The sequence below is a fragment of the Falco cherrug genome, chromosome 16, assembly GCF_023634085.1.
Source record: "Falco cherrug isolate bFalChe1 chromosome 16, bFalChe1.pri, whole genome shotgun sequence".
Classification (NCBI taxonomy): Eukaryota; Metazoa; Chordata; class Aves; order Falconiformes; family Falconidae; genus Falco; species Falco cherrug.
In genome coordinates this window covers 2,643,968-2,671,094 of record NC_073712.1, presented here as the reverse complement: position 1 = coordinate 2,671,094, position 27,127 = coordinate 2,643,968, and the positions used below count along the sequence as shown (strand labels likewise).

At 61.3% G+C, this 27,127-nt stretch overlaps 1 protein-coding gene across 1 annotated transcript; it reads right to left on the bottom strand.

The window, feature by feature from the left end:
• Positions 1-4,525: 4,525 nt before the first annotated feature.
• On the bottom strand, positions 4,526-25,976 carry SYT2 (synaptotagmin 2). The gene is made up of 9 exons (XM_055728402.1): positions 25,848-25,976; positions 9,611-9,793; positions 9,299-9,468; positions 7,719-7,835; positions 7,328-7,495; positions 7,017-7,184; positions 6,498-6,615; positions 5,635-5,768; positions 4,526-4,927 (listed from the first exon to the last, which is right to left on the bottom strand). The coding sequence occupies exons 2-9, from the start codon at positions 9,774-9,776 to the stop codon at positions 4,721-4,723; spliced, it is 1,248 nt and encodes a 415-aa protein (XP_055584377.1). The 5' UTR covers positions 9,777-9,793; positions 25,848-25,976; the 3' UTR covers positions 4,526-4,720.
• Between the last annotated feature and the right edge of the window lie 1,151 nt (positions 25,977-27,127).

Sequence of the window (27,127 nt, the reverse complement as noted above, 5' to 3'; positions counted from 1 at the left end):
AGGAGGGCAGCGGTCCCCTGCCGCCTCTTCGGGGATGGTTCACATGAAGGGCCTGGGGGGGCACGTCCCCAAAAGCTGCCCACCGGCTGGGAAGGCGAGGAGGAGGGGTCTCGTCTGGCACCTCTGAGCCATGGTGGGGTTCGGGCCCCCCCAACCCCGGGTTCAGTTTCGGCCCCTCACTCAGGAGGGACAGTGAGGGGCTGGAGCGTGTCCAGAGCCGGGCAGCGGGGCTGGGGCAGGGGCTGGGGCACAAGCGCTCTGAGGAGCGGCTGGGGGAACTGGGGGGGTTCAGCCTGGAGAGGAGGCGGCTCGGGGGGGCCCTCATGGCTCCCTACAGCTGCCGGCCGGGAGGCTGTAGCGAGGTGGGTATCCATCTCTTCTCCCAAGGAACAAGTGATAGGACGAGAGGAAACGGCCTCAAGTTGCACCAGGGGAGGTTTAGGTTGGACATGAGGAAAAACATCTTCACCGAAAGGGTGGTCAGGCACTGGAGCAGGCTGCCCCGGCCGGGGGTGGAATCACCACCCCTGGAGGTGTTTAAAACATACATAGATGTGGCACCTGGGGACATGGTTTAGTGGTGGCCTTGGCAGTGCTGGGCTCACAGTTGGACTCTATGATCTTAAGGGCCTTTTCCAACCTCAGTGACTGTGATTCCCTGGTGCCAAGTCGTGTTCGCTCTGCTCAGGAGCTTGGGCAGGACAAACCTGTAGCAAAGACACAGACGCTGGTGCTGCATCTTGGAGCCCTTGTCCTTGGTGAGGTTGCTGGAAACTTCTGCATGTTTCAGTCTTCAGAGGTGGTTACTGCAGCTTGAGCTCCCCCCTTGGGGTCAGGGGTGTCCAGCACCTCCACAAGGCAGGGCACAACCTAAACGTGAATATATGGACCAAAATATGTGTTGGGGATGAAGAATTTGGTGGGGACCTTTGATGTCTTCCCACCTTTCCCTGGCGCCTCCATCCCTTCATCATCCCTGGGTTACCTGCACCCCCACCCCAGCCGCCCAAGTGAGCCCCAGCAGCAAGACCAGAGGGAACTGGGGCTCCTTTCAGCTCGTTTCTTTAATAAGGAGACAGGTATCATTACAAAATAACCATTTAACGATAAGAGACGGAAACGACAGAGTCCACACAAGAGGGAGGGGCTTTAAAAGCAGCTTCCCGCTGGAGCCGAGCGCTGCAGGGGTTGGGACGGGGCAGAGCGGGGCCGGCGCGGGGGTCCTTCACCCAGGAATGGCCGGACCCTGGGTCTTCGAAAGGAGCTGGCTCTTCCCTCCCAGGTTTGGGGAGAAAAAAGAAGAAAGTCCAGCTTGTTGCCAAGCCTCATAGATTGGCTTCCTTTTATCTGCAGGAGACTGAAGCTGAGCATCTCCGTGGCACAGCCAGGTTTGCACCGCGCTGCAGCCCGGAGAGGGGAATGCCGTCTCATCCCAAAACAGGAACCACCCAACTGCACACGGCAGAAATAACCCAAATCGCTCCCAAAAGCCTTTTTGCCACCAGATCTTTGCCGCATCCCAGCCCCTCCACTGCAGAAATGCCACCGGCAGGTTGGCCCCGGCACCTGCGCCCAGCGCTGCCCCATCCCCTCACCCGGCAGGACGGTGGCATCCATGGCCACTGAGGTGGCGGCCAACACGGTTCGTCCTGGCAGCCTGGCTCTGCCGCTGAGCCCCACGAAACCAGGGGGACAGTGGACACGAGGGGGGAAGGGGGTCACGGCTCACCTGTGGGCCCGTCCCTGGGGGGTCCCGGCAGACCGTGGTCTAATATGGCTTCTAAAGTTGCTCTGATGGTGAAATGCACCAACACGACACAGGACACCGAAGCCACGATGCTGCCGCTACCCGGCCATGGTATAAATGCGACAAGATACAGGAACAAGACACACATGGAAGTCACGGTGATGGCTCACCCTCCGCTGGCGGGCCTGGCTTGGCATGCTTTGCTTCTTGGCATTATTTTCTTCTTTTACATGATTTTTTTTTTAATTAGTTTTATTTTGGGGGGAAATAATCAGGGTGGTGGAAAGCACTCGAGCAACGAGTTTTGTTTGTCGCTGTCTCTGCCACGCTGGAGAAATGTGTTGGGACAGAGGTGCCGGCGGCGGCAAGCGGCGGGGCAGAGCGTGCAGTGCCACGCTCAGCGTTAACCATGCTGCTACTGCTGCGTGGCTGCGTCTCATGCACTGTTCATGGTATATACAGCTATGTCTCCATATATTTTTAACTACACACAACTAAGGGGAGGGGGGGTCAGAGGCAGTGCAGATGGCTTTAATATTTTTCCCTTTTTTATTAAAAAAAAATAAAATTATGTACTAAAGTCACAGTCTCCCCCAGCAAGGCTTAAGGAGTCCGAATGGAAACCAGCCAGGTGGGACCTCCACTCCCGGTGAGACCCTGGACGATGTGGCGGGTCTGGGGGGTGCAGGTGGGGGGTGCAGGGGGGTGCATGGGGGGGTGCACATGAGGGGGTGTGCATGTGTATGTGTACAGGCGTGTGTGCACGCCTCCGCCTGCTTCCCAAGGAAAGCTGTGGGGCCGTGCCTGCTCGCTGACCGCCAGCAGGAGGGGTTTAGTGCTTTTTCCAATTCTTTTTTAACCCATTTCCACGTCAGGCCAATGCCCCTGCATTCCCTGGGGGGACTCCGACATGACTCGAGAGCCCAGATCCTGCCAGTGCCCCTGGCCGAGGGGCATCAGCCACCCCCAGCTCCCCGTTAATTAAAAGCACCCTGGAATTTCTTCTCCCTTTGGCTGTGCAGGCAGGGCAGGACCTCATCTGCCGCCACCATCACATTGTCAGGAAAAGGGACCGACAAGCTGGATGTGGCCCCGCGGGACCACTCACCTGATAACCCATGAAGCCCCTGTAGCCTGCCATGGTGCCAGTGCCACCCTCACCCTGCCATGGCCCCAGTGCCACCCTCACCCAGGCTAGCACCAGGGCACTGGCCAAGCACAGCCGAGGTGCTGGTGGAAGGGCTCTTTGGAGGTCCCTGCGCCAACTTCCCCCGCCACCATAGTGCAGCTTGGCTAACCGGGCCCCAGATGCCCCAGGGACAGAGCTGTCCCTCCTTGGGGACCTGTCCCAGAGCTGCATGTCCCTCCAGGGGAAGGGGCTCACCCCCCGTGTCCAACCTGAACCCCCTGAGCTGTGGCTGCCTCCAAGTTTCCCATCGCCTCCCACCTCCAGCCTGGGCTCAGCTGCAGGGAGCTGCCAAAGCAGCCGCTGGCACTGGGGCAAGCTGGTTTGGCACTTTGTCCCCAGGCTCAGGATGCCCTGCACCAAGGTCCCAGCCTGGGTGCTGGACCCCCAGAGCAGCGTCCCCGGTGCCCAGGGCATCCCCGGCTGCATCCCGCAGCGCTGCTCCTCCACTGCTGGAGCTGCAACGGCTTCACTGCCTGACTGCGCCGAAACCCTCCAAAACTGAGTCCCGAAAAGCAAAGCAGAACAGGGAGCACGAGGCTGCTGTGGAGTCAGAGCCAGGACAGGGACACCAGCTCACATCAGTGCTCCAGTACAGACTGGGCTGAACTGGGCAGGGCTGCTGGACCCTCTCCCAGCTGCAGGCAACAATGTTGGCTTTCCAGCTCAAGGGCTTGGTCCTGGTTCATCCCACGGTGGGGGAGGTGGCCCAGAGAAGTTCTTGGCCACTGTCAGGCACAGGGATATGGCTTATACCCCCGAGGGGAGCTGGACGGGATGGATTCAGCAGCCAACAGCCCAGTGGGGAGCAACAGCTCATGGGGGTCAGGGGCTTTGCACCGCTCTGGGGGGCTGTCCCCCTCACATCTGGAAACCTCTCAGCATAAACCTGCCTCGTGGAAGCATCTTGATCTACAGGTTTCAGCCAAGCACGGTGGGACACACGTGCAAATCACCTGGCGCTGTCCTTGTCCGGCCTCTGGGGACATGAGGGCTACCTGGCAGACATGGTGGTGGTCCACACTATGCTGCAGATGCATGCACATCCCACCACATGTCTACTCAGAGCAGACCCCCCTGGGGGTCCCTGTCCTCAGACTGCCCCCGCAGCTCCGGCTGCAACCCCAAGGGCTCAGCACCCCACTGCCACGCCATCCGCAGTGGGGCTCCGTGCTCCCTGCAAGCCTCTCCCCAGGAGAAGCCAAACCTGGGGACACTCGGCCGTCCTTGGCCCAAAACCACGGCTCTCGCCCTTCCTGGAGGGAGGGAGGCAGAGCAGGAGGGGGAGGCACCTGGGTCTCCTGCAGAGGGTCTTCTCCACCGTTTTGCTGCCCACACAGCTGCTCATGCCCCAGGCAAGCACAGTGGGTCTGGTCATCCTGCGCTATCAGGCTGTTACCACCTCCGTGCAACGTTTGATTGTTCCCCACGTGAACCCACAGTGAGGACGGCAGCAGCGATGCTGCGGGCTGGTGACACAGCCGCTGGGGAAGGTCCCAGGCGTGACGGTGGCTTTGCACCTGGAAGGGATGGCGGGCGGAGGCGATGGGACATGCAGCAGAAGGGAGCGAGCGATGCTGAAGAACAAAAAGAACCATCCATGTCTTTAACCTCTTCCCCTGGAAGCTATTGGGACTGTCTGGAAACCCTTCCACAGCCATCAAAGGGTATTTCAGCTTAAAACAGAACAAAAAAACCAAAACCAAAGGTTGCGTAACTGAGGTATCAGTAGCTCTGGGTCGCTTCGACTGTCCGCAGTGCCGTGCCGCGCGGGCCAGCAGATCTTCCTATTTGTTTTTCCCGAGAGCTGCATCTACTTCTTCCTCTGGCTTCAGTGAGTGCCACTGGGCGATGGGCCGCCGGGGGTTGGCCAGCATGTCAGACCAGTGCCGCAGCTCTGTGCCCGTGGAGTTGCAGCCCGTGAAGATCTTGCCGATGGCTTCGTTCTTCCCGAGCTTGTCATAGTCCAGCACCGTGATGACCACTTGCACTTTCTAAAGAAGGAAACCTTCTTTAGAGGGGCAGCAAGGCGCAGCAGCCATGACTGCCCCACAGCTTCCATGCTGTCCCCAGCCCCGGCGGCTCGGCAGGGTACCCCAGGGATCCCCCAAGGCTGAGCCCTGCCATGGCCTGTTTTGGAGCAGGGTCCCCTCTGTGCCCATAGCTTCCTGCACTTCCTTCCCTGAGGAGCCCAGGGCTGCAGAGCCACCAGGGGCCCAGGTCATCCTGGTGTGGCCTCCTGGGAAAGGTCACCAAGGGCTTCTGTGGGGCTCGGAAAGAGCTGTGGGGTACAGGGCTTGACGGGGCTGGGGCAAGGGACATGTGCAAGGGCTAGGGCAGGACATGGAGGAGCAGAAGACACCTACCAACAGTCCAAAATGCCCCTAGGAGTACTGGGGGTCCCTACTACACCTGGGGTGACCACTATAGGACCAGGGGCAGAGCAAAGCTCCATTCCAGCCATGACCTGGTTGGGGTTGCACCTCCCATGGGTGCTGCCCAGCCTCCCACCTCTGCTCCTGCACCAGCTGCCATCAGCATCAGCCCAGACTGGGACTGAACATATTTCACGGGTGACCGGACCAGGAGTTTGGCAGGAGCTGCTCAGGGTGCTGGGAAGGCTGGGATATAGGCTCAGGCAGCTGTGGGACTTCCCATTGCCCCCACCCTGCCTGCCTCCCAGGGAAGTCATCGGACAAACCTGTATTTGCTCAAAGGGGATCTCAAAGCTGAAGGACTCATTGAAGTAGGGGTTCAGGGTCTTCTTCTTGACTGTGGTCTTCTTCTTCTTCAACCTCTTGCCATTCTGCAGCAGGTGGATCTTCACATAGGGATCTGATGGAGGCGGGAGGGTGCATTAGCCAGAGCTGAGGTGCCCAGGAGACACCATCAGCCCAGCCCCGGGAGAAGTCTCAGCCCAAGATGAGGTGCACCATGGGGTGTGGAGACCTCCATGACTAAAGGTGGTCTGAGGTTTGTGGATGGAGACCAAAGCCAAAATATTTGGGCTGGAGATGATCTGTGGGAGCAACTGGCCAAGGGATTCAGCTCTTCTGCATCCTTCCAGTACCTAAAAGGGTCTACAAGAAAGCTGGAGAGGGACTTCTTGAGAGGGCATGTACTGATGGGACTAGGGGGAATGGCTTTAAACTGAACGAGGGTAGATTTAGAAAAGATATGAATCAATTTGTCACTCTGAGGGCGGCGAGGTGGTGGCACGGGCTGCCCAGAGCAGCTGTGGGTGCCCCATCCCTGGAAGTTCAAGGCCAGGCTGGACGGGGCTGTGAGCAACCTGGGCTGGTGGCAGGTGTCCCTGCCTGTGGCAGGGGGTTGGCACTGGATGGTCCTTAAGGTCCCTTCCTAAGGGTCAGGGGGCTCATCCCATCCCTATGTTCCCTCACCCCCAGCCAGGTCTTGGGCTGCCTCTGATGCAGGAGGTCCCAGGCACTGGAGGGGGCTTCCCCAAGCCCTGCCAGACCGATGGCTGCGGTGTCCTTCCCCAACAAAGGATGCTGAGAGCCCCACAGCAGGGCAGGAGGAGGATGCCTGTGAGCCAACACCCACCTGAGAGGCCACCGACATCCATCTTCTTCAGGTTCTTGGCCTCCAGGATGCAGACAGTGAGTTTCCCGGCTGTGGGCACGTACCGGAGGGAGATGCAGATATCTCCCAGCTTCTCTGGCTGCCAAGCGGAGCAGGGAGCAGGTATCAAAGCCTTGCCAGTGCATCATACTGCAGTGCTGGGACACGGTCCCACATACAGGTCCCCACCAACCCTCTGATGCAGGCAGAAGCTGGCACTCAATGCACCAGCACAAGAGTTTGATCACTTGGGTCTGGGGCAGGCCAGTCCCAGCACAGCACTCAAGAAGTTTATACTCTTAATTTTTGTTATAGAAAGTCTTTCGCATGAGAGAACAACAGGGGCAAAGCCCACCCAGCGCTCATGGCCAGAATGTCCATGGAATTCAGGTGAGAGCCCACGGTGATTGCCACCCTGAGCTCACCCCATGGCCACCCCACATCTCCCCTCCAGCCAAGGGTTTCAGCTGGCTGAGGGCCTCACACTGGTCCCACTCTTACCTCCTCCTTCTCACCGCTCTGCAGGTCCCGCCACTCCTCAATGGGCTGGCCCAGGTCCACCGTGTTCATGGGCACCTTCACCTCACCGATAATGTCATGTTTGGAGAAGCGATCAAAGTCATAGATGGCCATCACCAGCGTCTTCCCGCCCAGCTCCTGGTAGGGGACCTGCACAAAGGGGGCCACCAACTGGGCTGGCAGCGGTCTCAGAGGAGCCCATGCCAGGACCACCTACTCCGAGCAGTCAACACACAGGCAGAAGGTTGGGAATGGGAGACAAGGTCCCATGTTGTGAGTAGGAAAGGGCTCACCTTGAAGGTGAAGGTCTCGTTGAAGGCAGGGTTGAGTGTCTTCTTCTGCACTTTGGTCTCATACTTTTTCTTCTTGTCAGGGAGCAGGAACACCTTGACGTATGGGTCCGAGGTGCCACCCATGTCCAAAGCCGGCAGTTCAGCAGCTTGGAGGATCCCCACTGTCAGCTGGAGAGGGAAAGGGATGGCTTCAGCAAGGCACTATGTGCTGCAGATGCCAAGGGCTCGTCTCCAGCCCAACATGGGGCCAGGTCTCCCCATGGCACAGCACCCAGCTCCCCCTCTCCCTCCCATGCCACCCAGGTCCAACAGCAAGACTTCTTTTCTAATGGCCTCCCTGGGCAAATCCCACTCTCCCACCTCCTCAGCCGAGCCCCAGCCCCTTCATCACCTGGTTCGCCTGGAAATCGTAGTCCAGTGAGAACTGCAACTTGCCCAGATTCTCCGGCTCCTTCTCCTCCTCCTCACCTTCCCCCTCTGTCAGACCCATCTCTGCATCATCATCATCCTGTATGTCCTACAACGGCAGCCGAGGTGTCCAGCTCAGTGGCAGGGTCACAGCCCAGCACCCCCACCCCCACACCACTGGGACCTCCGGCACCCCAATCCTACTGGCATGCCAACACCTGGGTTCTCCCTGTCAGGAGAAAGGAGATCCCTGTGCTGGGGACATACAGCACTGACGGAGCAGCCCTGGGGTGGCACCGTCCTGCCCATGACCAGGCAGCTGCCAGGGAGCCTCCAGTGCTGGTCCAGCCCAGATGGCGAGGGGGGGCTGCCTTGGGGCACCGGGATGGGAGGTCAGCTGCAGCGGGGGGAAGCTGGTGCTCGCAGGCGGTGGCTGCATGCCAAGCACCTGCTGCAAAGGGTGCAGGGACACCCCACCCCAGCCCGTGCTTGGGGGAGCACTATAACTGCTGCTAAGGGATTAGCAGGGCCATCTCCAGGCTTCATTGGCTTAGTAATAGAGAAATAACCTAATTCTCCTAAAGCAAAGCCACCCCTTTCCCTGCCTCTTCAAGGCATGGTCCATGGGCTGGAAGCCCTGGCTCCATCACCCCTCCAACAGGTCCCCAGGTCTCCCATCCCACCCTGGAAGCAGACAATGAAGAAGGAGGCTCAAGGCTCGTGGTGGCACCTACCATGGAGGGCATCCCGGGACGAAGAGGGCGCACACAGACAGGGCAGCAGGGAGGACAAATGGTGAGAGTGCCGGGAGGGAAGAGAGCCACGTTACAGAGAGCATCAACAAGGGACCCACGGCAAGGTGGGGCATCAGGGTTTGCGTGGCCCTGCCGAGCCCCAGGGGATGGCAGCCCTCACCCTTCACTGGGGAATCCCACCCCACATCGCCCACTGCTGTGGGGGCGTGTAGATGGGCACACGCTGGAGCATCTCCACTGAGCACTCACCCCTGCCTGCATGCCCGTGGTGCCCACATGGCTCTGAAGAGCAGGAATGGATGCCCCAAATCCCCCACCCCCTCCAAATGGCCCTGGGGCCATTGAAATGGCTGGGATCACCCCAAGCCCACTGGTACCAAAGCCTCCTTCCTGCTGCCCCCCAGGATGGGGAGACACCCCCAGCTCCGCTCTGTGCACCAGCCCCTGCCTCTTGAGCACTGGCTTTTTGGGGACCCCAAACCGGTGGGTGTTTTGGCCTGGCGGTCCTCCCCCCTCAGTGAGGTGAGGGCAACTCGGAGGAAGGCAGGGGGACACAAGATTCAGATGAACATTTGCTGGTTCAGTTGAAGCATTGGCAGGTCCAGGCCAGCTTGAACCTGGTCCCATCCAGGCACTGGAAGAGGACAGTGCTGCTGCCTCAGGTCCAGGTTCGTCTTTGCACTGTCCCATCCCAAGATCCTGGTGGCTCCATCCCTCTCTGCTACCTGAGCTATGAGTGCCCCAACACTGTTCATAACTCAACCAGAGGGATCGTTCTACAAGTGCAGGACAACATCAAGGACATCACCTGGTTGCCTGACTTCATGTCCTTCATGTTCATGGCATTCTTCATGCCTTTGCCTTTCTCCTTCTTGTTCTTCTTCTTCTTGCAGCAGCACTTCTTGCAGATGCAGAAGCAGCAGGTGAGGATGAGGAGTCCAGCTACCACCGCGATGGCGATGAGGGCCCAGGGTGGCACTGCAAGCAAAAGCCACGGTCAGCCCAGCAGCTCCCCCCAGCCCCAGCCACCCCACCACCTCATCCCACATGCTGCACTGGGACCAGAGCGGTGGTGGGGTCATGAGGAGGGTAACACCTGGAAAAGGAGGCAGCTACTCACAGGGGATCTTGTTGAGCTCATTCATGAACTTGTCCCTCAGCTTGGTGAACATGTCCTCCTTGCTCTCACCCGGCCCTGCAGCCTCGGTGGAGTTCTCCATCGTGGTCATGGGCATCGTGGTGGCTGTGGCCTCCGGGGCCATCATGGACGCTTGCTTGAACGTCATGGTGGGTCAGAGGCTCCCTGAAACACAACGTCACCTCCATGGTCACACAGGTCCCTGCTGCCCCCTCTCCTCCCCATGCCCAGGCTGTGTCCCTGAGCAGCCATCTGCACTGAGGACAACATCTGCAGTGGCAGCAGAGCTACAGCAGGGCAACTGATCTTCTGCAGACGTGCACAGACCACTGGGTTATGAGAGACCAGACACTCGGATTCCCTCACAAGGGATGGGAAGCCCAGCTGACCCCCAAGTTTCCTGGCCTGTGACAATTCCAAAGCCACCAGGAGCATCACCCAGGGTTGCAGCAATGCTGGTGCCAGCGCAGAGCAGCCTCCCAGAGACATAGAGGACACTGCTGGGGGGGGGGGGGGCTTCGCCCAGTGAGCCCCCATGGGATGAGGGAAGAGAGGTTTCCATCACCAGGAGAGATGAGCAAGGTTCATTTGGACGAAGCCAGCCCTTCCCTGCCTCCTTTTCCCAGGCCTGGGGCACCTGCAGACCCAGCACAGGGCAGCTGCCAGCCCTCGCTTTGTGCAGGGCCCCAGAGCTGCTGTGGGACCCTCAGGACAAACTCTCCCAGCTCTGGGAAGAGCTTCCAAGGAGAGGAGCGACACGCTGCTCTTCTTCCAGCCCCAGGGAGCTCTTGCAGGGCACATTTTGAGGATGGGTGAAAGCAGGGAAGTGCTGGCTCCACACAGCCATGGAGGGCTCAGCGTGCACGTCAAAGGGTCAGCCCTTTCACCATGTCACACATACCATGTCCTGGGTGTCTTGAGGCTCCTGTCCACCTCCTGACCCCGCAGAGCCCAGCTCCCTCGGGCAGCCCACTCACCGATGGGACCCGGGCAAGGTGCTCAGCTCACTGCCAGGGCTGCAGCACAGCCCGCCATGCTTAGCGCCCTCCACCCCAGCCCAGCAGGGTCTGCAGCACCCCCCAAGAATGGGGACACCCACCCCCGACAGTCTTGCAAACGTGGCATTCACTCCTGCAAGCAAACCTGGTGCAAACTGCCCCCCAACCCAGCGCCAGCCGGGACCCAGCTCCAGCCCTGCAGTGCCCCTCTAACCCCCACAGAAGGCAGCTTGCAAAGGAGAGAGCAAGAAACGGAGGGAATTAATCGTGCCGGTAGGTTTAAGGAGAATAAAAGGCTAGCCAGTGGGGGAAGCAAACAGCCAAGTGGGATTGCAGATAATCGAGGAAGGAGTTTCTGGGGTCGTGTGAGCTCTGGCATGGGGGACTCCGTCTCCTGCATCTGTTCTCCCAGCTCGGTGAAGCCTTCTCACCCAGAGCATTGTCCCCTGGGGCTGGCTGCTCCTGCCCTTCCTGCAGCTGCATGGCAGTTCAAAGGATGCAGCCGCCAAGGTCCTGGATCTCAGGTGCATTCCTCCTCCTCAGCCTGCAGCTCTGAGAACTGCACAGACCATGTTCACCAGCTCCTCCTGTGGATTTATCCATTTTAGAAGTCGGTGGAGGTCAGCTTGCTTGGACCTGCTCTGCACAAAGTCCTCCAAACACGCTGCACATCTAAGATGCTCTCCACACTCTACCAGCTCATCTTCCTCCCCTTGGACCTTGGACATTGCCACCTTCATGCCCCACAGAGTGGCTGCAACTGCTGCAAACACCAGAATCAGCATCACACGGCCAGCTCCCTCTAACTCGGTGGCAGATGGCACTGGGGGGCTGGAGCAAGATGCTGGAGATGCCCCAGAGCCACCACATCCTGCTCCAAGGTGAATCAGGAGCTGCTGTATTTAACCCCTCTGAGGGTGATTTAATGCAGAGAACTACAAGGGCTCCCCAAAGCTGTCCAGTGGCAGGGGACACCCAGCCTCCTTTCATTTTTTCACCTGTTTGCTGGAGTCACCATTGGTGCCAGCTTCTCAGCAACCCAAGGGCCAGGCAGCACTGGGAGCTGCAGGTGTCCCTGCAAGCCAGCCTGCTGGGAAGAAGAGGTTGCTGTGGAGCCCGTTTTTAAGGAGTGACAGAGATGGGGACAGGATGCTGTCCCCTGCTTGCCACGTGGCCAGCAGCTCTCCACAGCCCTGTTACGATTTCACAGTTGCTTGGATGGGAGTTTTTACCTGGCTCAGGGTGGCCGGAGCATTTCCAAGCAGGGCTTTTCCTGTAAGCAAAACAGTACGAGGGGTTTTTCCCCATCACACCCCACACCAGCTGGGGTTTACCAGGAGCAAAGCAAAGCTGCCGGAAAGCTGCAGGCAGGCGAGGCAAGCAGATGCTGCCTGGGGCACTCTGGACACTTTCCAGCTAGATGCAGGTGAGGCAGCAGGTTTATTGCAACACTGGCTCCCTGACCTGACCTGTATTTCTGTGCAAACAGCAATCTCCGCCAAAGCAGGGCCGGGCGAGCTCTGCAGGCAGCCAGGTTTGGGAAGGAGAAAAAGGCCGGGCAGGGCTGAGCGCCCACAGCATGGGATGCTGCTGCCTGCCCCCAGCCCCAGGCGATGGCACCCAGGAGCTGAACAGGGTGATGTCCCTCTCCTGCCCCCCAGGTGCTGCATCCTGCACCCCAGGTCTGGGGCAGGTTCAGTCCTGGCTCTGTCCAGCCCCCACAGACACAGAGCAGGGGGTCCAGGCCACTGACACCCCAAAAGTTCCCATGAGTGCACAGAAAGGACAGGGTGTGCAAAGCAAGGGTGTCAGCGAGGCGTGCAGTGCTGCGGGGTGGGAGGACCCCAGGGGAGCACCTGGCTGCAATGCAGCTGGTGGCACCCATCCTGCACCCAGATGTGCAGTACAGAGTGAGCAGCACCCAATGGGGGCACCCAGCCGAGCCACCCCCCCTCCAGCACCCACATCCTTGGGCACCAAGCTCAGCGCCGCCCTCTGGGGTGCAGGGGGTCCCCGTGCCGCAGGCCTGGGGCTGCGGCAGCCCTGCTGCAGCGCTCTGCTGCAGCACAGCGAGGCACAGGCTGCGATTGCAATGCTGCTCACATCCTGCTGCACGCAACGCCACGGCCCACAGAGCTGCATTCCCTGGGGAGGGGGCAGCTGGGCAGGGGCACAGCGAGAAGCGTGGGGGGGCTCGGCACCTGCAGCGTGCCATGTGCTTCAGCCTGTGTGTGCATACGCGTGCAAGTGTTTGTGCATGGGGAGGGACGCAAATGCTTGTGCAGTGTGCGTGCGCAAGGCTGTAGGTGTGGGGACACGTTTGCAAGTGCTAGTGCATGGGGGGTGCATGCATGTCTGCAGATGTGCACAGGATGTGTCTGCATGTCTGTGCACACGCACAAGTGCTCATGCATGGCTTATACAAGCATGTATAACAGCATGCACATTTACACAGGTGCTTGTGCAGCATGCAAGCATCTGTGTGCAAGTGCTGACAGTTGTGTGCACATGGCCACACACCTGTACGAGCATACTTGCTCAGATGTGTCAGGGTGCAAGCACTTGTGCACGCAAGCAGCACTCGCGTGACTCTGCAAGCACTGTTGTGCATGGGTGTGCGTGTATGCAAAGGTGTGTGTGCCACTGCCTGCAGCCTGTGTGGGAGCCTGCATATAGACATGTTTGCACACACATCCTCTGCATGACGGCATGCACGTGTGTGCACAGCTGCTCACGAGTCACGTGTGCCCGCGGGTGCTTAACACGTGGAACACCCGTGCATGCGGGCATGAGCACATTTAACATGTATCTACCATGCAAACCCCTGCACGCCGCAGGGACGCTGAGGCCATGGGTTCACACACACACACACTGCTGCCGCGAGCAGCTGCTGATTGATTTCTGGAAATAATTTCTAACGCAATAAGGAAAACCCTCCCAGCAGGCGGGGGAGCCCCGGGTGGCAGGGGGGCCGCAGCAGAACGAGCTGCGGGGGTGTGAGCTGTGCTGCAGGCACTCAGCCAGGGGAAATGCTGCTGGGGGGCTACCTGGGGGCTTTGAGCTGCCGCCCAGGGTCGGGGGACTGCAAGCAGCATCAGACCTCACTGTGATGGCTATTTTTGAACAGGGCAAGCTAATCAGCATCACTAATTGCTCAGTCACCTGCCCCAGCAGCCTGTGCTCTCCCACTCTGCGGTGCTCACTGAGTGCCGGCAGAGCTGGAGCTGGGGGAAACTGAGGCACGGGAGAGGCTTGACCCTGTTGCTGCCCTCTGCCCCCTGACTGGGTACCCTAGAGCCACCTGGGACCCCGCAGTCTCTGATATGGGGGCAGGGGAGGGAGGGCAGAACTTGCCCCCCAAGTGAGGGGCCAAGCTTTGCTCCCCGTCCTGCATGGCGGCTGGACTGCGCAGGGTGTGGGGTGCCTTGGGGCAGATGGGGGGCAGTGCCATGGGGGCAGCCTGGGGGCAGCCAAGGTGCTGCGTGTGGGGCAGGAGGGCACGCTGTGGGGCAGTGTGTCCTTGGGCACATCCCCTCACCTGCCATCCCCATCTCCACTCTGACGCTACCTCACTGGGTGTCCCTGGTCACATCCCAGGTCCCCCGTCACGCACAGTGCTGGTACAAGCTGGGCAGCCCAGCCCCTCGGCTGTGGGTGCGAAGCCACCCCCTGCCCCACAGGGCAGGTTCCCAGGCAGAAAGGCCTGTCCCAGCACCCTGCCCATGTCCCAGCCCCCTGCCCCTGCCCAGCACAGGGCCAGGTCACCCTGGTGCTGCTGGGAGGGGGTCAGGGTGGCCGTGTGGCACAGGGGCCTCGGCTGGCAGCACTGCAATGCAGTCCTGCTTGGGCTCTGCATGCCGTGGTTGGTTGTTTTTTTTTTTTTCTTTTTTCCAATCTTTCTTTTTTTTCTCCCCCCTTCCTTTTTGCAAGTTGCGGCAGCCACTGGTGAGGGGCTGGGGTGGCTGCTGGATCCATCCCGGCTGGAGGTGGGAAGGGAGCTCCCCCCGCTGCTGTCCCCCCTGCACCCTCAAACCCCGCTCAGCTGCCCCCACCGAGGACAGTCGCTGCCATTCCTCCAGGGCTGGAAGTCTCCTCTTTATCCCCCAGCTGCTTTGGAGCTGCCCCCCACCACCCCTCCGCCAGGACCCCAGTGTCTTAAGGACATAAATAAATAAAGAGGGTTATAAATAACCATTTCTATCAGTCCCTGGCCCCAGAACAAGCGTGGGTTAAGGCATCATTAATAAATACTGGCTGGGAAGCAGAGTGTGCTGGCTGGGAAGGGGCCCCCTCCTGCTGCTAACCCCCGGGGACCCCCCAGCGCCTCCCTGGGGAGCAGCACCCCTCAGGGAAAGCTGATGGGTATGGTAGGACCCACCCCACATCCTTCAAAACAGCCAGGAGCTCCCCACGGAGCTGCGCAGGGTGGGCTTCACCCAGGAGACCCCACATGCCAGCTGGTGGGGAGGACACCCCCCCAGCACATCACCCACACACCCACATTACACAGCCCCTGCAGCGCGTTGTCCCCACAGCTCCCCAGGTGCCACCCCCTGACTCCCTGTACATTATCCTGCACCACCTTGCTCTGGACTCCCAGGGTGTGACCCCGCACCCTCAGTGCATTACCCTGAACCTCCAACCCATCACCCCCAGACCCCCTAACACATCCCCTCTGCACTCGGCAGCGCATTACCCTGTATCTATCCCCCAATGCATTGCCCCTCAGCTGGTGGCCCAGCAGCTGCAAACATCTGGCCTAGAAGGAGCCACCAGGTCCCATCTCAGCATAGCCCCCGTATCCAGCAAACACCACTCCAGGCTCACCCCCCATCACCACCAAAATCCTACCCTGACCCCCTCCCCAACCGCTCACAATCCGCACTGAGCCCAAAACAAGCCCCGTCGGGGTCGGGGCTTAGCTCCTTGCTGGTGTAAACCCCTCTGGCTCCACTGCCCTTGTGGGGCCTCTGCTGATTTACACCCGAGGGGGAGCTGGCTCCAGAGGGATGAGCCCCCCTTTCCCGTTCGCACAAAGCTGGCTGGGTTTTGTTTGCCAGCAGTGCCCTGAGGTCTGGCGGGGTGGAAATCCCAGGCTGGTGCTGGCAATCCCGTCTTCCTCCATCCCGGGGACGTTTCCCATATTGGGAAAAGCAGTTTTGAGCAGAAAAATCCCTTTCACAAGCCTTTCATCCACCACTCCACCTGCAAAAAGCTCCACCCCAGAGCCCCCCTTGGCTAATGCAGCACCTACCACATCCCACAAGCCAAAAAAAGGGGGATTTGGGGGTTCCCCACTGATGGTCCCTTCGGCAGAGCATTGCGGGTACCCCCTGCCCCCGGCAGAGGCTCCTCCACCCCCGCACCCATCGGCGGGGCAGGGCAGGAGGTGAGTGGAGAGGGGAGTTTATAGGGGATGGGGGTTTTGGGGGACCATGCAGGGAGAAGCAAGGTGTGTGGACAAGCAACAGAGGTCTTTGTCCACCAGCAAATCATCCCCACTGGGTTATGCAAACAGGAAAACAGCAAGGTTTACAGTATTTGCAGAGGATAGATTTAGATAAGGTATTATGGATAAATTCCTCACTGTGAGGGAGGCGGGACGCTGGCACAGGGTGCCCAGAGCAGCTGTGTGTGCCCCATCCCTGGGAGGTCAAGGCCAGGCTGGACGGGGCTGGGAGCAGCCTGGGCTGGTGGCAGGTGTCCCTGCCCATGGCAGGGGGTGGGACTGGATGGTCCTTAAGGTCCCTCCCATCCCCAACTGTTCTGTGATTCTATTAAAAAAAAAAAAAAAGAAGTATTTCACCTCCACGATTGCCCACCCAGGGTCCTGGGGACCCCCTCCTCCAGCCCCCCACCCCTGCACTCCTGCCCTCATCAGCCAAGGTGTTGCGGGAAGGACCAGACCCAGGAAGGGGATCTGGGGACAAACTGGTGGCCCGAGATGTCCCTGGCCACAGCAGTGCCCAGGCGAGCACAGCACTGCTGGGGAGGGTGGACGATCCTGGCGGGGGGGGACGGGACATCTCCTGGAAGCCCCCCCAGCTCCTCTGCGGGAGCGGCTTTGGCAGCCGAAAGCTCTCCCCTCTGGGGAGGCGAAGCCCACTGTGATGATGGAGGGCAGAAAGCGGCAACAAATCAAGATTAATGAGGCTGAGGCAGCAATTAGTGCTGGCAGCCGCTGCTGGAGCACTGGGTTGAGCTGTGGGCAGGCAGGTAAGGGGGAGGTCGACCCCCAGCTCTCCCAGCCCAGGGTGCTGGGTGCTAGCTTGTCCTGGGAAGACCCCAATCTCAGCGGGAAGCTCGTTAACTAACGAAGGGCTGCTGCTGTCATGGGCCCGCAGAAATGAGTTATTGCTCCTTTACAGGATGGCAAAGCCAGGGCTGCAGCGGCTGTTAAGCCGATGGGCTCTAAGTTGTCCCATGAGGATGGAGACGTGGGGACCCCCAGCCGTCCACGAATGTCAGCTTTGGGAGCTGACCCCAAAACATGCATCGCCCCATGCCAGCGCTTGGGCTTGGATAATGAAAACCCCAAAGTGGTCCCAAAGGGGAGCCCCTTCCCTCCCCAGTGTGTGCCGACACATCCCTGTGATGCTACTGGGCGCAAGCTGGGATTTCAGGGTAGAGCTGAGGTATCGGGCAGTGCCCCAGCCAGATCCTGACGCCAGCAGCTGTCTTGGTCCCGAGGGCAGCAGCACAAGGGCCAGTGGGGGAGACCCCATCTCTGCCAGACCTGCTGGCACGATGCCTTTCAGACAAGCAGACCCCTCAACACTCCCATCATTTTGGGACCATCGCATCCATGCTGGGCCAAAGTTTCAGCTCACAGGAGTGAGATAGGAGAGTCTAATTAAGGCAAAAACATGACTTGGCTTCTAATGGTCATTTAACTAACAGAAAATTTCTGACAAGGGATGTGAGGTGGCACAGGGAGTTGGAGGCATCAGGGAGGAGGGGGATCTGGGGAGGGGTATACTGCAGAAGCCCAGTGCAGAGAAGGTCACAACACCCCAGCCCAGCAAACCTTGGCCCCATTCTTCTTCCTCAGCCCCGGCACAAATCTGTAATCGCTGCATTAGCGGCGCCTGAGCAGACCCCCGTCAGCAGCACCCCAGGCTGGCGCAGCAGCTCCCAGGGCTTGGGGACCAGTTTCCCCCCGGGACCCCCTTGCCGCCCACACCTCCCTCCTGATTTACACTGCCGAGGGCGAGAGGAGTTTCTGCTCCTCCAGCCTCGGAAGGATATTTATACCAGGTTGGGGAAGGGGAGCCGGCAGCAGCACCGGTGATGGGGGTTGGTGGAGCGTGGATGCTCCAGTAGCAGCAAGTGGCATCACGGGACACGACCTGCCAAGACATCACCCATGCAGAGAGACACCCCACGGGTCCCCCCATCCGAGCAGGCACTGTTGGCCAGACCCCCCGAGCCCCTTGCAGCCCCGAATGGTGCATCGCTGCCTGCCACTGGGGGAAACCAAAGTGCAGCACAGGGCAGCAGCACCTTCAAAGAGAAACCCCACAAGCTGAGCTGCCCCTGTGCAGGGGTGAACTGCACCATTCCTCACAGCTGTGCCAGGACCCTGCTAGCCTGCCGCTGCCAGTGCTAGTGACACAGCTGCCATGGTGACACAGCTGCCAGTGCCTGCCGGGACCTACGGTGCTGCTCACCATCCCTGCATGGGACCAGTGCCGTCCCGCACCCTCCCTGCGAGAAATGCTCTGCTCACTGCCTGTCATCACCAGCCAGCACCTAGCTTGTCTAATTAAAAATAATGATGTACTTGGCAGTCCTGACTGCAGGCCCTTCCCCGGGAGACGAGTAATTTGGCGGGGTGGGATGGAGGGGGACCATGCCGGAGCGTTACATGGTTCCTGTGAAAATGTGATGAGCTGCCTGGGCAGTGGTGAGCATATTCCCCGCATGTCCCTGCAGCCCCACTCGGCCACAGGGTCACATCCAGGTCCCCACCCTCACCCTGAGCTGGAGGCACAGGGGACAGACACTGCAAGTATGGGCAGGGACAGGGACCCCCTGAGGAGCTTCTACCTCACTGCCCCAGGTGCCGGGATCCAGGTCCCTCATCACAAAGCCTTGAGGATGGGGACCTGGGCCCTGACTCACAGGGGAGATCTTGTAAATAAGAAATTAAAAAATAAATGCAAGGACTGGCAGTTTTAGAGGCTGGCACCTGCCGTTGATAGAGGAGCTGCTCTCATGTCACAGCAGCTGTATTATTTACAGCAAAACCAAGAGACGTCTCATAGTTAAATGCAGTCTTAAAGGTAGCCTTCATTCATCATTCGGATACCAGATTAATGGCTTCTGATGCTCCCAAGGCAAAACCACCAGCTCCTGCTGCTGGAAGGCTGTGCCGAGCGCTGCTGCGGCTCCCACCAGTCCAGCTGCACCAGCTGGACAGCTAAGGCCAGTGCATCCATGGTGCTGGGCATGCAACGAGCTGGGATGGGGGCGATCCCATCCTGCCCTCCCTGCTCAGCTCCCGAGCATCTCCCCCCACAGCAGCATCACGCAACCAAGCATCCTGCCAGGTCTCGGGGTCTCTCTCTGAGCTGGTGGGTGCCCATCCCAAAACATTGCACCCACCTGGGGCTGCTCATGGAGCCACCAGGTTTGTCCCTACCTGGGGACGCCTCCCTGCATGGGGACGGCCACTGGCACCCACCAGCATCAGGGTGCCAGGCCAGGCAGTTCAGGGATGCTCAGTGCCTTTGTCTCTAAAATCAGGACAGCACCGAGGTGAAGCAGGGGAAGAGGTGAGTGACAGCACGTAATGCCTGCGCTTGCTTCAGCGGAGATGGGGCCCACAGCTGGGTACTCAGAGCTTGGCACCCATGGGTGCTGGTTTCCCCAGGCCCACCTTTCCCAGAGGGGTCAGGCCCCAACCACCCTCACCTCCAGCGCTGCTGCTGCCCCAGCAGCAGTGGGAGGACGCAAGGAAGCTGAAACGGGGGCTGGTGCCAGGGCTCCCGCAGGAGCCGGGGCAGGTGCTGCAGCAGCCGTTCCCCACCGAGCCAACCGGCACTTCGGTGCCAGCAGCAAAGGGGACGGCGAGCACCTTCTCCCCGCTTCCCACTATGGCGCTCAGCTCTCCACCTTCGTCTGGCACTGCTGAAATGCTTTGGAGACCCCACAGAAGGCAGCCACCTTGCTGGTCAGCTGGGAAGCAAAACGAGAGATCACGCGGAGGTACCTGCTCGTACAGCCCCGGAGCTGGGCACCGGCACAGGTCAGGGTCCCCCTCCCCCCGGGCGTGCCAGGAGCAGCCCGCGGCCTCTCCAGCCCCGGTGTGGTGGCACAAGCACAGTCCCCTGCCAAGGAGGTGATGGGCCACCCACGTCCTTCCTACCCACGGGGACTGCAGGCATCGCTCACCATCAGCCTTTCACTCTGAGGGTTTTGGCGTATGCCACCGCGGCACCCACAGAAAAGGCATCTGATAATCCTGGAGTTCACAGTCCCCTGAGCTGTGTGGATGCAGCCGTCCCCAAGGACACCAGAGCATCCCATACGGCACCAGCTGCCGCAGCCGACCCGGCGACCTGCCAGGCTCACCCAAACACAGCCAGTACCCACAGCCCACCCTCGGTGCGCAGAGCTGCAAACGGCCAAGAAGGTCTCCCAAGAAAGGGGACGGGCGCTGCTGGCACCCAGCCTGCTCCCCAGCGCCAGCAATGCTGCAGCAGCCGCGCCTTGCTCCGCCGGTGAGACCAGCACAGCTAAATAGGGCAACAGATGGTGATGGGCTGAGCTGTCCTGGCACTTCGAAGGCACCACACGGCCGAATCCTGCCCACCCGGGTCAGCACTGCTCTGCCTGCAATGCTGCCCTGCTGCCAGCATTCCCTGGCGATGGTCCTGTGCAACGGTGATGGCTCTTCATCAATATGGGAGGAGAAAAAAGAAGCCAGACAAGCTCATGGGGAAGAGCCAAAAGCCGCTCCAGGAGAGAGCTGAGACAAGGCAGATTGATTTGAGATGGAAGGGGAGCGCACACCCTGCACTGCTCCCAAGATAAACAAATGTGGACCAAATGAGCAGAGAGCCACGAGGCACCATTTCCAGGGGTGAAGCTCCACGTGCCTGTCGGGCTGCAGCCCCCACCGAGATCTCCAAAGCACCCAGCCAAGCATGAAGAGGTGATGGGCTGGTGTTAGAAATCCAGAAAAAAATGGTTGTCCAGCCCCAGGGAGTCCTCAGCAATGCTCACCCTTCAGCACCTCCCTCACTCTGCCAGCCAGGGCTCAGGTCCCAGGGACTGGCTGCCTCCAGAGTGATGCTGGTGGCTGTTTGCCCAGCTCTGAAGCAGAGAGCCCTGGAGGCAGAGTACAGCCCTGCGTCCTCTGGGGCCACCCACCCTGGTGGCATTTGGGGTGAGAAAGGTGACGGCAGAGGCATGACAACGGTGGCATCGGTGAGGATGCAGCATCAACACCAGCCCAGGGGGATTTAATTGCAGCATGGAGCACCACCAAGGCCAGGACACCAGGAACTGACTCCCATGAATAAACCCTGTGCAGATGGGAAAAGCCACCGTGAGAGCCAGGAGACCAGCCTGGGTGATGGGCACAGCCCCTCCGTACACCGTGGGCACAGCAGGGGCACTGCTGCTCCCCGGCCCCTCCGAGCTGTGTCCCTACATTGCTCCAGGTGTTTCGGGGGCACAAGAGACACAGCGCACACTTCCAGGGCTGCACAGAGGAGCTGCTCACCGGTGTCCTGGGAAGGCTGTTTACCTCCCAAAATAACACAGAGACCCCAGCTGCCTGAGGAGCTGCAAAGCACCCTGGCTCCCGGTGCCCAGCACCCACCATCCCTTCCAAGGGTGCCCCCCGGCCAGGGCCACCCGATGGGGAGGGTCTCGGTCAGGCTCTCACGCAGCACAACCCAGCAGCTGAGCCTGGCACAGCTGCACCGCAGCTCGTTGCGGCACCAGGCAGCGGCTGCACCAGGCTGCTGGCAGCGGCGCAGGCTCGCACGTGGGTTTTGCTTTCACCCCAGGCACTAACCCAGCTCCCGCTCAGCTTTGGGTCCAGGGGAAAACCTCCTAACTCTCCCGGGAGCAGAGCGAGGCAGCACCAGAGCACTGCAGGGCATCCACCTGCTTGTAAATCCATGCACAGCACTGAAATTTGGGGTTGTTTTCCCTCTTGAATCCTCCACTGAAGGCCGACAGGAGCCGCGGTGCTGCTTTGGGGATCCCCGGTCCCAGCAGCACTCGGTACCAGCGTGTCCCTGGGGACACGGTGTCCCGCAGGAGCAGGCAGGAGATGTCCCTCCCCCCACACCACAACATTGCTGAGCAGTTTGGAGGCTGGTCCCGGCGCAGTTTTGGCAGAATCGCTTCTGTGTGAGGCACCACAGCGGATTCACAGGCAATGTGGACACCTCGCCCCACACCAGCACTACCACGGTGTCGCTGCCAGATCAGCTCTGCTGACCGCCGGTGTATCTCGTATCTCGGCATCCCTGCTGCCCGCAGACACCCACCCACCCATCCTGTGGCTTCAGCCCAGCCCTAGAGCAGCTCCCCAAGCCCCACAGCAGCTGGAGAATCGCCCCAGGCCAACTCCAGCTCAGCGTGGGTTTAGGGGTTGGATGCACCCAAGCACAGCACCACGTCTGCCCCCAGCACCTCATACGTCAAGCATCTGCTTTGCTCCCGGCTTCCCCCTATCCCTTTGGGACGTGCCAGCCCAGCGCCCAGATCTTCTGGGCCCTTGCAGGGCTGGGAAGAGCCTGAGAGAAAAAAACAGCCCAGATAAATTAAAACACACCAGCTTTCCTTAAGATGCGCGACATGAAGGATGCCCCAATGGCACCAGGAGCCCCGGCCAGGCAGGTGGGGATGCAGGTGCCCAGCTGCCGGCAGCAGCAGTGATGGATTTGGTGCAGCCAGACGCTTGCCCATGCCGGGAGAGTGGGATGTGGGTCCAGACAGCAGCAATTTGGCGTAGCCTAGGACTGCCACACACACTGCTGGAGCCAGCTGCAGTTCCTCCCTCCCCAAGTCCTGGCGTGGGGGCTGCAGCACCAGCAGAGCCACCCTGGGGTGACAGGGAGCTTTGCCAGCCCCCCATCCCACTGTCCAGCTGGCAGCGTAATCCAGGGGCACCACGACTCCTCCTCTGGGCACCAGAGCAGATGAAACATCTCTTGACTTCCAGCACACAGGGAGCAACGGCGCAGGCAGCCCCACCAGGATGTGGCAGCCCCCGAGCTCAGGGGAGGGCACTGGGATCCCACATCCCAGGGCTGGCAGGGACCGGCCGGGGCCAGCACGGGGCCAGCACCATCCCCACCGCAGGATGACACTGGTACAGGGCATCTCGGATTCCAGCTGCACGCTGCCTAATTTACAGTTTAATTAATAAATGGGGAATTATGTCGAGTTTATCCAATACTTTTGGACGCGTGATGTTATCAAAATCCCATTACTGATGAAGGAAAGCATGAAGAGCAAAATTAGCTTTGGCATCTGAAACACTTCAGTCAATGTGATAACACAATTATTAGGGCTAATAATCAAAGAGCACTTTGGGGAACACGGGCTCTGGTGAGAGCTGAGCCGAGGGCAGCCGGGCTTTCACTGAGGAGGGAAAAGCCGACCGCAGCCAAGGGCAAAAGCATTTTGCCAGACTGCACTTACTGGCAGCTCTAGATATTGGCACAGGCAAAGTGCCGGTGGCTACCGGGCTGAGGAGGAGCACAGCCAGGGACAGCGCTGAGCTGCACTGCCAGGGGCTTAGGGAAAAAAGCAATAGATTGGAAACCCAGCAGGCACTGGGTCCAACTCCAGGCTTCGGGCATCGATCCTGCCGGAGGACATCACGGCTGCCAGCTCGCGGCTCTCCTGCGCAGCCCGGAGAAGGAGAAACTCAAGTCATAATTAGGAGCTGCAGTCATCCGGCTCCCAGAGCTGGGGCTTTGCCAGAACTACCGGGAGCTGGAGGAAGGGCCTGCTCCCATCCCTCAGGGTGTGAGCAGGAGTCCCGGCTCGCTTCGGTGGCCTTTAGCTCAAGCCCAGTGATGGTCCCGGGGCTCATGGAACAGGAGGCAGCTCCCCTGGGAGCAGCCAGCAGCAAGCACTACCACTGCGCTGTCCCACCGCACACAGCGGGCACGGCTTCGTGCGGACAACCCGCCGGTAGAAAGACAGCTAATTTGCAGCCTCCCATCCCTAACCATATATATAAGGATATATACATATAGGTATATAGAAGGGTATATATGTATATATTCATATGTACTCCCTTCTCCCGTGACTCCGGGCGGTGCCAGGCGCTGTGTGGCAGAGGGGTGCAGAGCCAGGGCTGCCGGTGGCAATGCAGCACAGCCGATCCTGGCTCACTGCTCTGCTGTCACCAGGCTAACGGGCAGCAAGGGACGTGTCCTTGCCCTGCAGAATCGGGGCACTGGGGCTCCAGGCCAGCTCCCAGCAAACAGGGCGCTAGTGCTCACCACAGGAGGTTGCAAGAGCCGGGCTCGGCGTCGGGTGATCGGGCAAGGTCAGACCCATTTCTGCACTTCACCCAGATGCAAGAAGGGGACAGAGCACTGCTCCAAGAGGGCTTTGGGATTTGGGGGGGTCAGTGGGGTGTTTTGCTGCATTGTGCTCTTCCCAAGCAAGACAGGCAACGTCCCGCTGCCACTGCTGGCCTCAATGACCTTGGGTGCATCACCTCCCCGGTGCCCCGTGCTCCCACAACATACGGACCACCACGAGCCGCACTCCCTCCCACCAAGACCCCGCAGCCAAAAGCACCCGAGCGCAGCAAAGCCACCGAGCATCGGCTGCCCCAGGGGTGCCCCGGGGCTCCAGCAGCCCCCGGCAGCGCAGCCAAGGCTCTGCACTAGCGAGGAATAATGCAGCAGGCAGGAGACACTCCTGCCGGTGCCTGCGCTTCGTACGGCGTGCACAGGAGTGACACAGCTGCAGCAGCACCTCGGCACGCAATAATGGGAGCCTCCGCTCCAGGACTGAAGTTTTCGCTGCTGCAGAGGAGCAGGCGGGGAGTCCTTCAGCACCCTGTAGCCGCCACAGCACAGGGGGGCTTTGCTGCTGGATGCTCCGCAGCGGGTGACACCCCACAGCGGGTGACACCCCACAGCACCCGCTGCCCTGGCTGCTCTCACCGGGAGGACAGGAGAGCGCTGAGCCGGGGCTCTGCACGCCCCTGCCCGGTGCAGGGGGACACACAGGCGCCGGCACTGCTGGGGACCACGAAGCGATGCGTGACACAGAAGAGCGTGTGTCCCCCTCCCCGAGCCACAGTCACCTTGCCATAGTGCCTGTCCCCTGCGCAATGTGCAGAGCTCCCTGGGGATCGCTCCCGCCCCTCTCGGAAAGTAGGCTGCGGGGAGCAGCGAGGTGCGGGGCGCCACTCCGGCACGGCTGGGGGTGCCAGGGCTGCGGCACCCCGGCGCTGACGCCCCCGGCTCCGGGCCGAGCCCCCCCTCCCCGCCGCACCCCGACGGCACGCAGCGGGCGCGGGAAGTGGAGGAGGATCCCGGAGGTGCTGCAACCGCGGAGGGGAAATCCAGCCTGGAGAAGGGACTGGCTGGAGCTGGCTCCGGGCCAGGCCGCTACGGAGAAGCTGCCGGTGCAGCGGGGCCTGCGGCCGCCCACGGCCAGAGCCACGCCGCCCGCACCGGTTTCCAGCGCCGGGGCGCGCTGCCCGCACTGCACCGGGCACAGTTCCGCGCCCCCGGCCCCCCCCCCTGAGCCCCAGGGGCCCCCGCACGGATGCGGGACCGGAGCATCCCTCAGCACCTTCGACCGGGCGGCTCGAGCTCGGCTCCACACCCCGGGCGGCCTCGGGAGGGTCCCACACCCCTCGTGCCCCCCGCCAGCTCCGCAGCCCCCCGCACCGCTGGCGGCACCCACCTCCAGCCCACCGGGCTCTGTCCCCAGCGGTCTGCGGGGCGCAGCACCCCGCGGGCAGCGCCGGGCACGGCGGGGAGCGGGGATCCGCGCCCCGGGAGGGGGACCCGAGGGCAGCGCCGCCCCCCGCCCCACTCCAGCCGGGCCAGCCCGGCCGCCGCCGCCGCGCCCGCTCCCCCCCCCCCCCGCGGGGACCATCGCGCCCCGGCGGCGGCCCCGGGACGGGCTGGCGGGAGCGCGGGCGGCCCCGTCCCGCAGAGTCCGCACCGCTGCGGCACCGCGGCCAAACTTCGGCGGGAGCGCGGGCGGGCACTTACTGGCCGGAGACGGGGCGCGGACCGGTGCGGAGAGGAGCGGGTCGGTGCGGAGAGGAGCGGGTCAGTGCGGAGCGGGCCGGTGCGGGCGGTGCGGGACACGGCGGCGCTGCGGCAGCCCCGGCCCCTCCGGGCTCGCGTGCGGCGGCTCCGCGCAGCCCCGCCCCCCGCCGGGAGGCCCCGCCCACGGACCGCCCCCCCCACGCGGCGGGGCTGCGCGGGGCGCGCGCGGTCGGGACCCCGCGCCCGGGGTGACCTGGCCTCCGTCGCCTCGCCCCGGGCACCGCGGGGACCCGCCAGCCCAGCCCGTCCCTGCGGTGCCTACCGGGGAGCAGGGCGGAGGCGGGGGCGGTGGTGGCGCCCCCCGCCCAGGCCCAAAGGGCTCCTGAGAACCCGCCTGGGTTTGGGGCCAAAACAGCAAGAAGAAGCTGATGGGGTTGACGTGAGGGGCCCGGCGGGAGCTGGGGGCGGTGGCGGCCGGTTCGCCCTCACTGTGGGTCCCCTGTCAGTGAGGTCTCGCGTGGGGACGGGGACCCTGAGGCACCCCTTGCTCCCCACAGATGAGCCGGGGGCAGGGACCCCGCGGGCTGACCCCACACCCACCCCAGCCGCGGGTCCCCCCACCTCCGCGCCGCTGCCGGGACACAGCCGGAGGTGACAGGCAGCCCCAGCCAGAGCCACTCGAGGGGACTGGTGCCCCCGCGCCCCCACAGTGGCCCAGAGCCGCAGCCACTGGCTCTGATGAGCAGGCACTGCCCATTAGTTAAATTAAAACAGAGGCTCATCAGCATTCGAGCTTGGCAACACAGGCAGAGGCGGCTCCAGCTGAAGGTGGGGGCACAGGCCAGCGCCCCGCGCCGAGGGGAGAGGGGACTGGGCCGGGGGGTCCACACGCTGCTGCCAAGAGAGACGGTGCCTGCGTGGGGAGCGGGACCCCAGGGTCCCAGCCCAGCTGGCAGCTGCGTCACCCGAAGCCACTGCGCACCCCAGGCCTGTGGGCACCGAGTGCATCCCTGGGCATGATGCAGCTGTGACACCCCAACTGCACCCCCAAAGTGGGATTGCCTCTGAGCTGGAGGTAAGGGTTTGGTGGGTGCACCGGCCAGTGGATAAGGAACTGGCTGGGTGGTGACATTCAAAATGAAACCAGTAACAAGTGGTGTCCCTCAAGGGCCTGTGCTGGGACCAGAACTATTAAATATCTTCATCAATGACATAGACAGTGGATTCCTGGCACCCTCAGCAAGTTTGTGGATGACTCCAAGCAGAGCGGTGCAGCCGAT

Bases quoted from the DNA above. Each gene is read 5' to 3' on its own strand.
- SYT2 (XM_055728402.1), bottom strand. From the start codon at position 9,776: ATGACGTTCAAGCAAGCGTCCATGATGGCCCCGGAGGCCACAGCCACC. The intron at 7,496-7,718 runs GTGATGAAGGGG...TTCCCTCTCCAG, and splicing joins ACGATTTCCAGGCGAACCAG to CTGACAGTGGGGATCCTCCA. The intron at 5,769-6,497 runs GTGGGTGTTGGC...CGCCTCCATCAG, and splicing joins GGATGTCGGTGGCCTCTCAG to ATCCCTATGTGAAGATCCAC.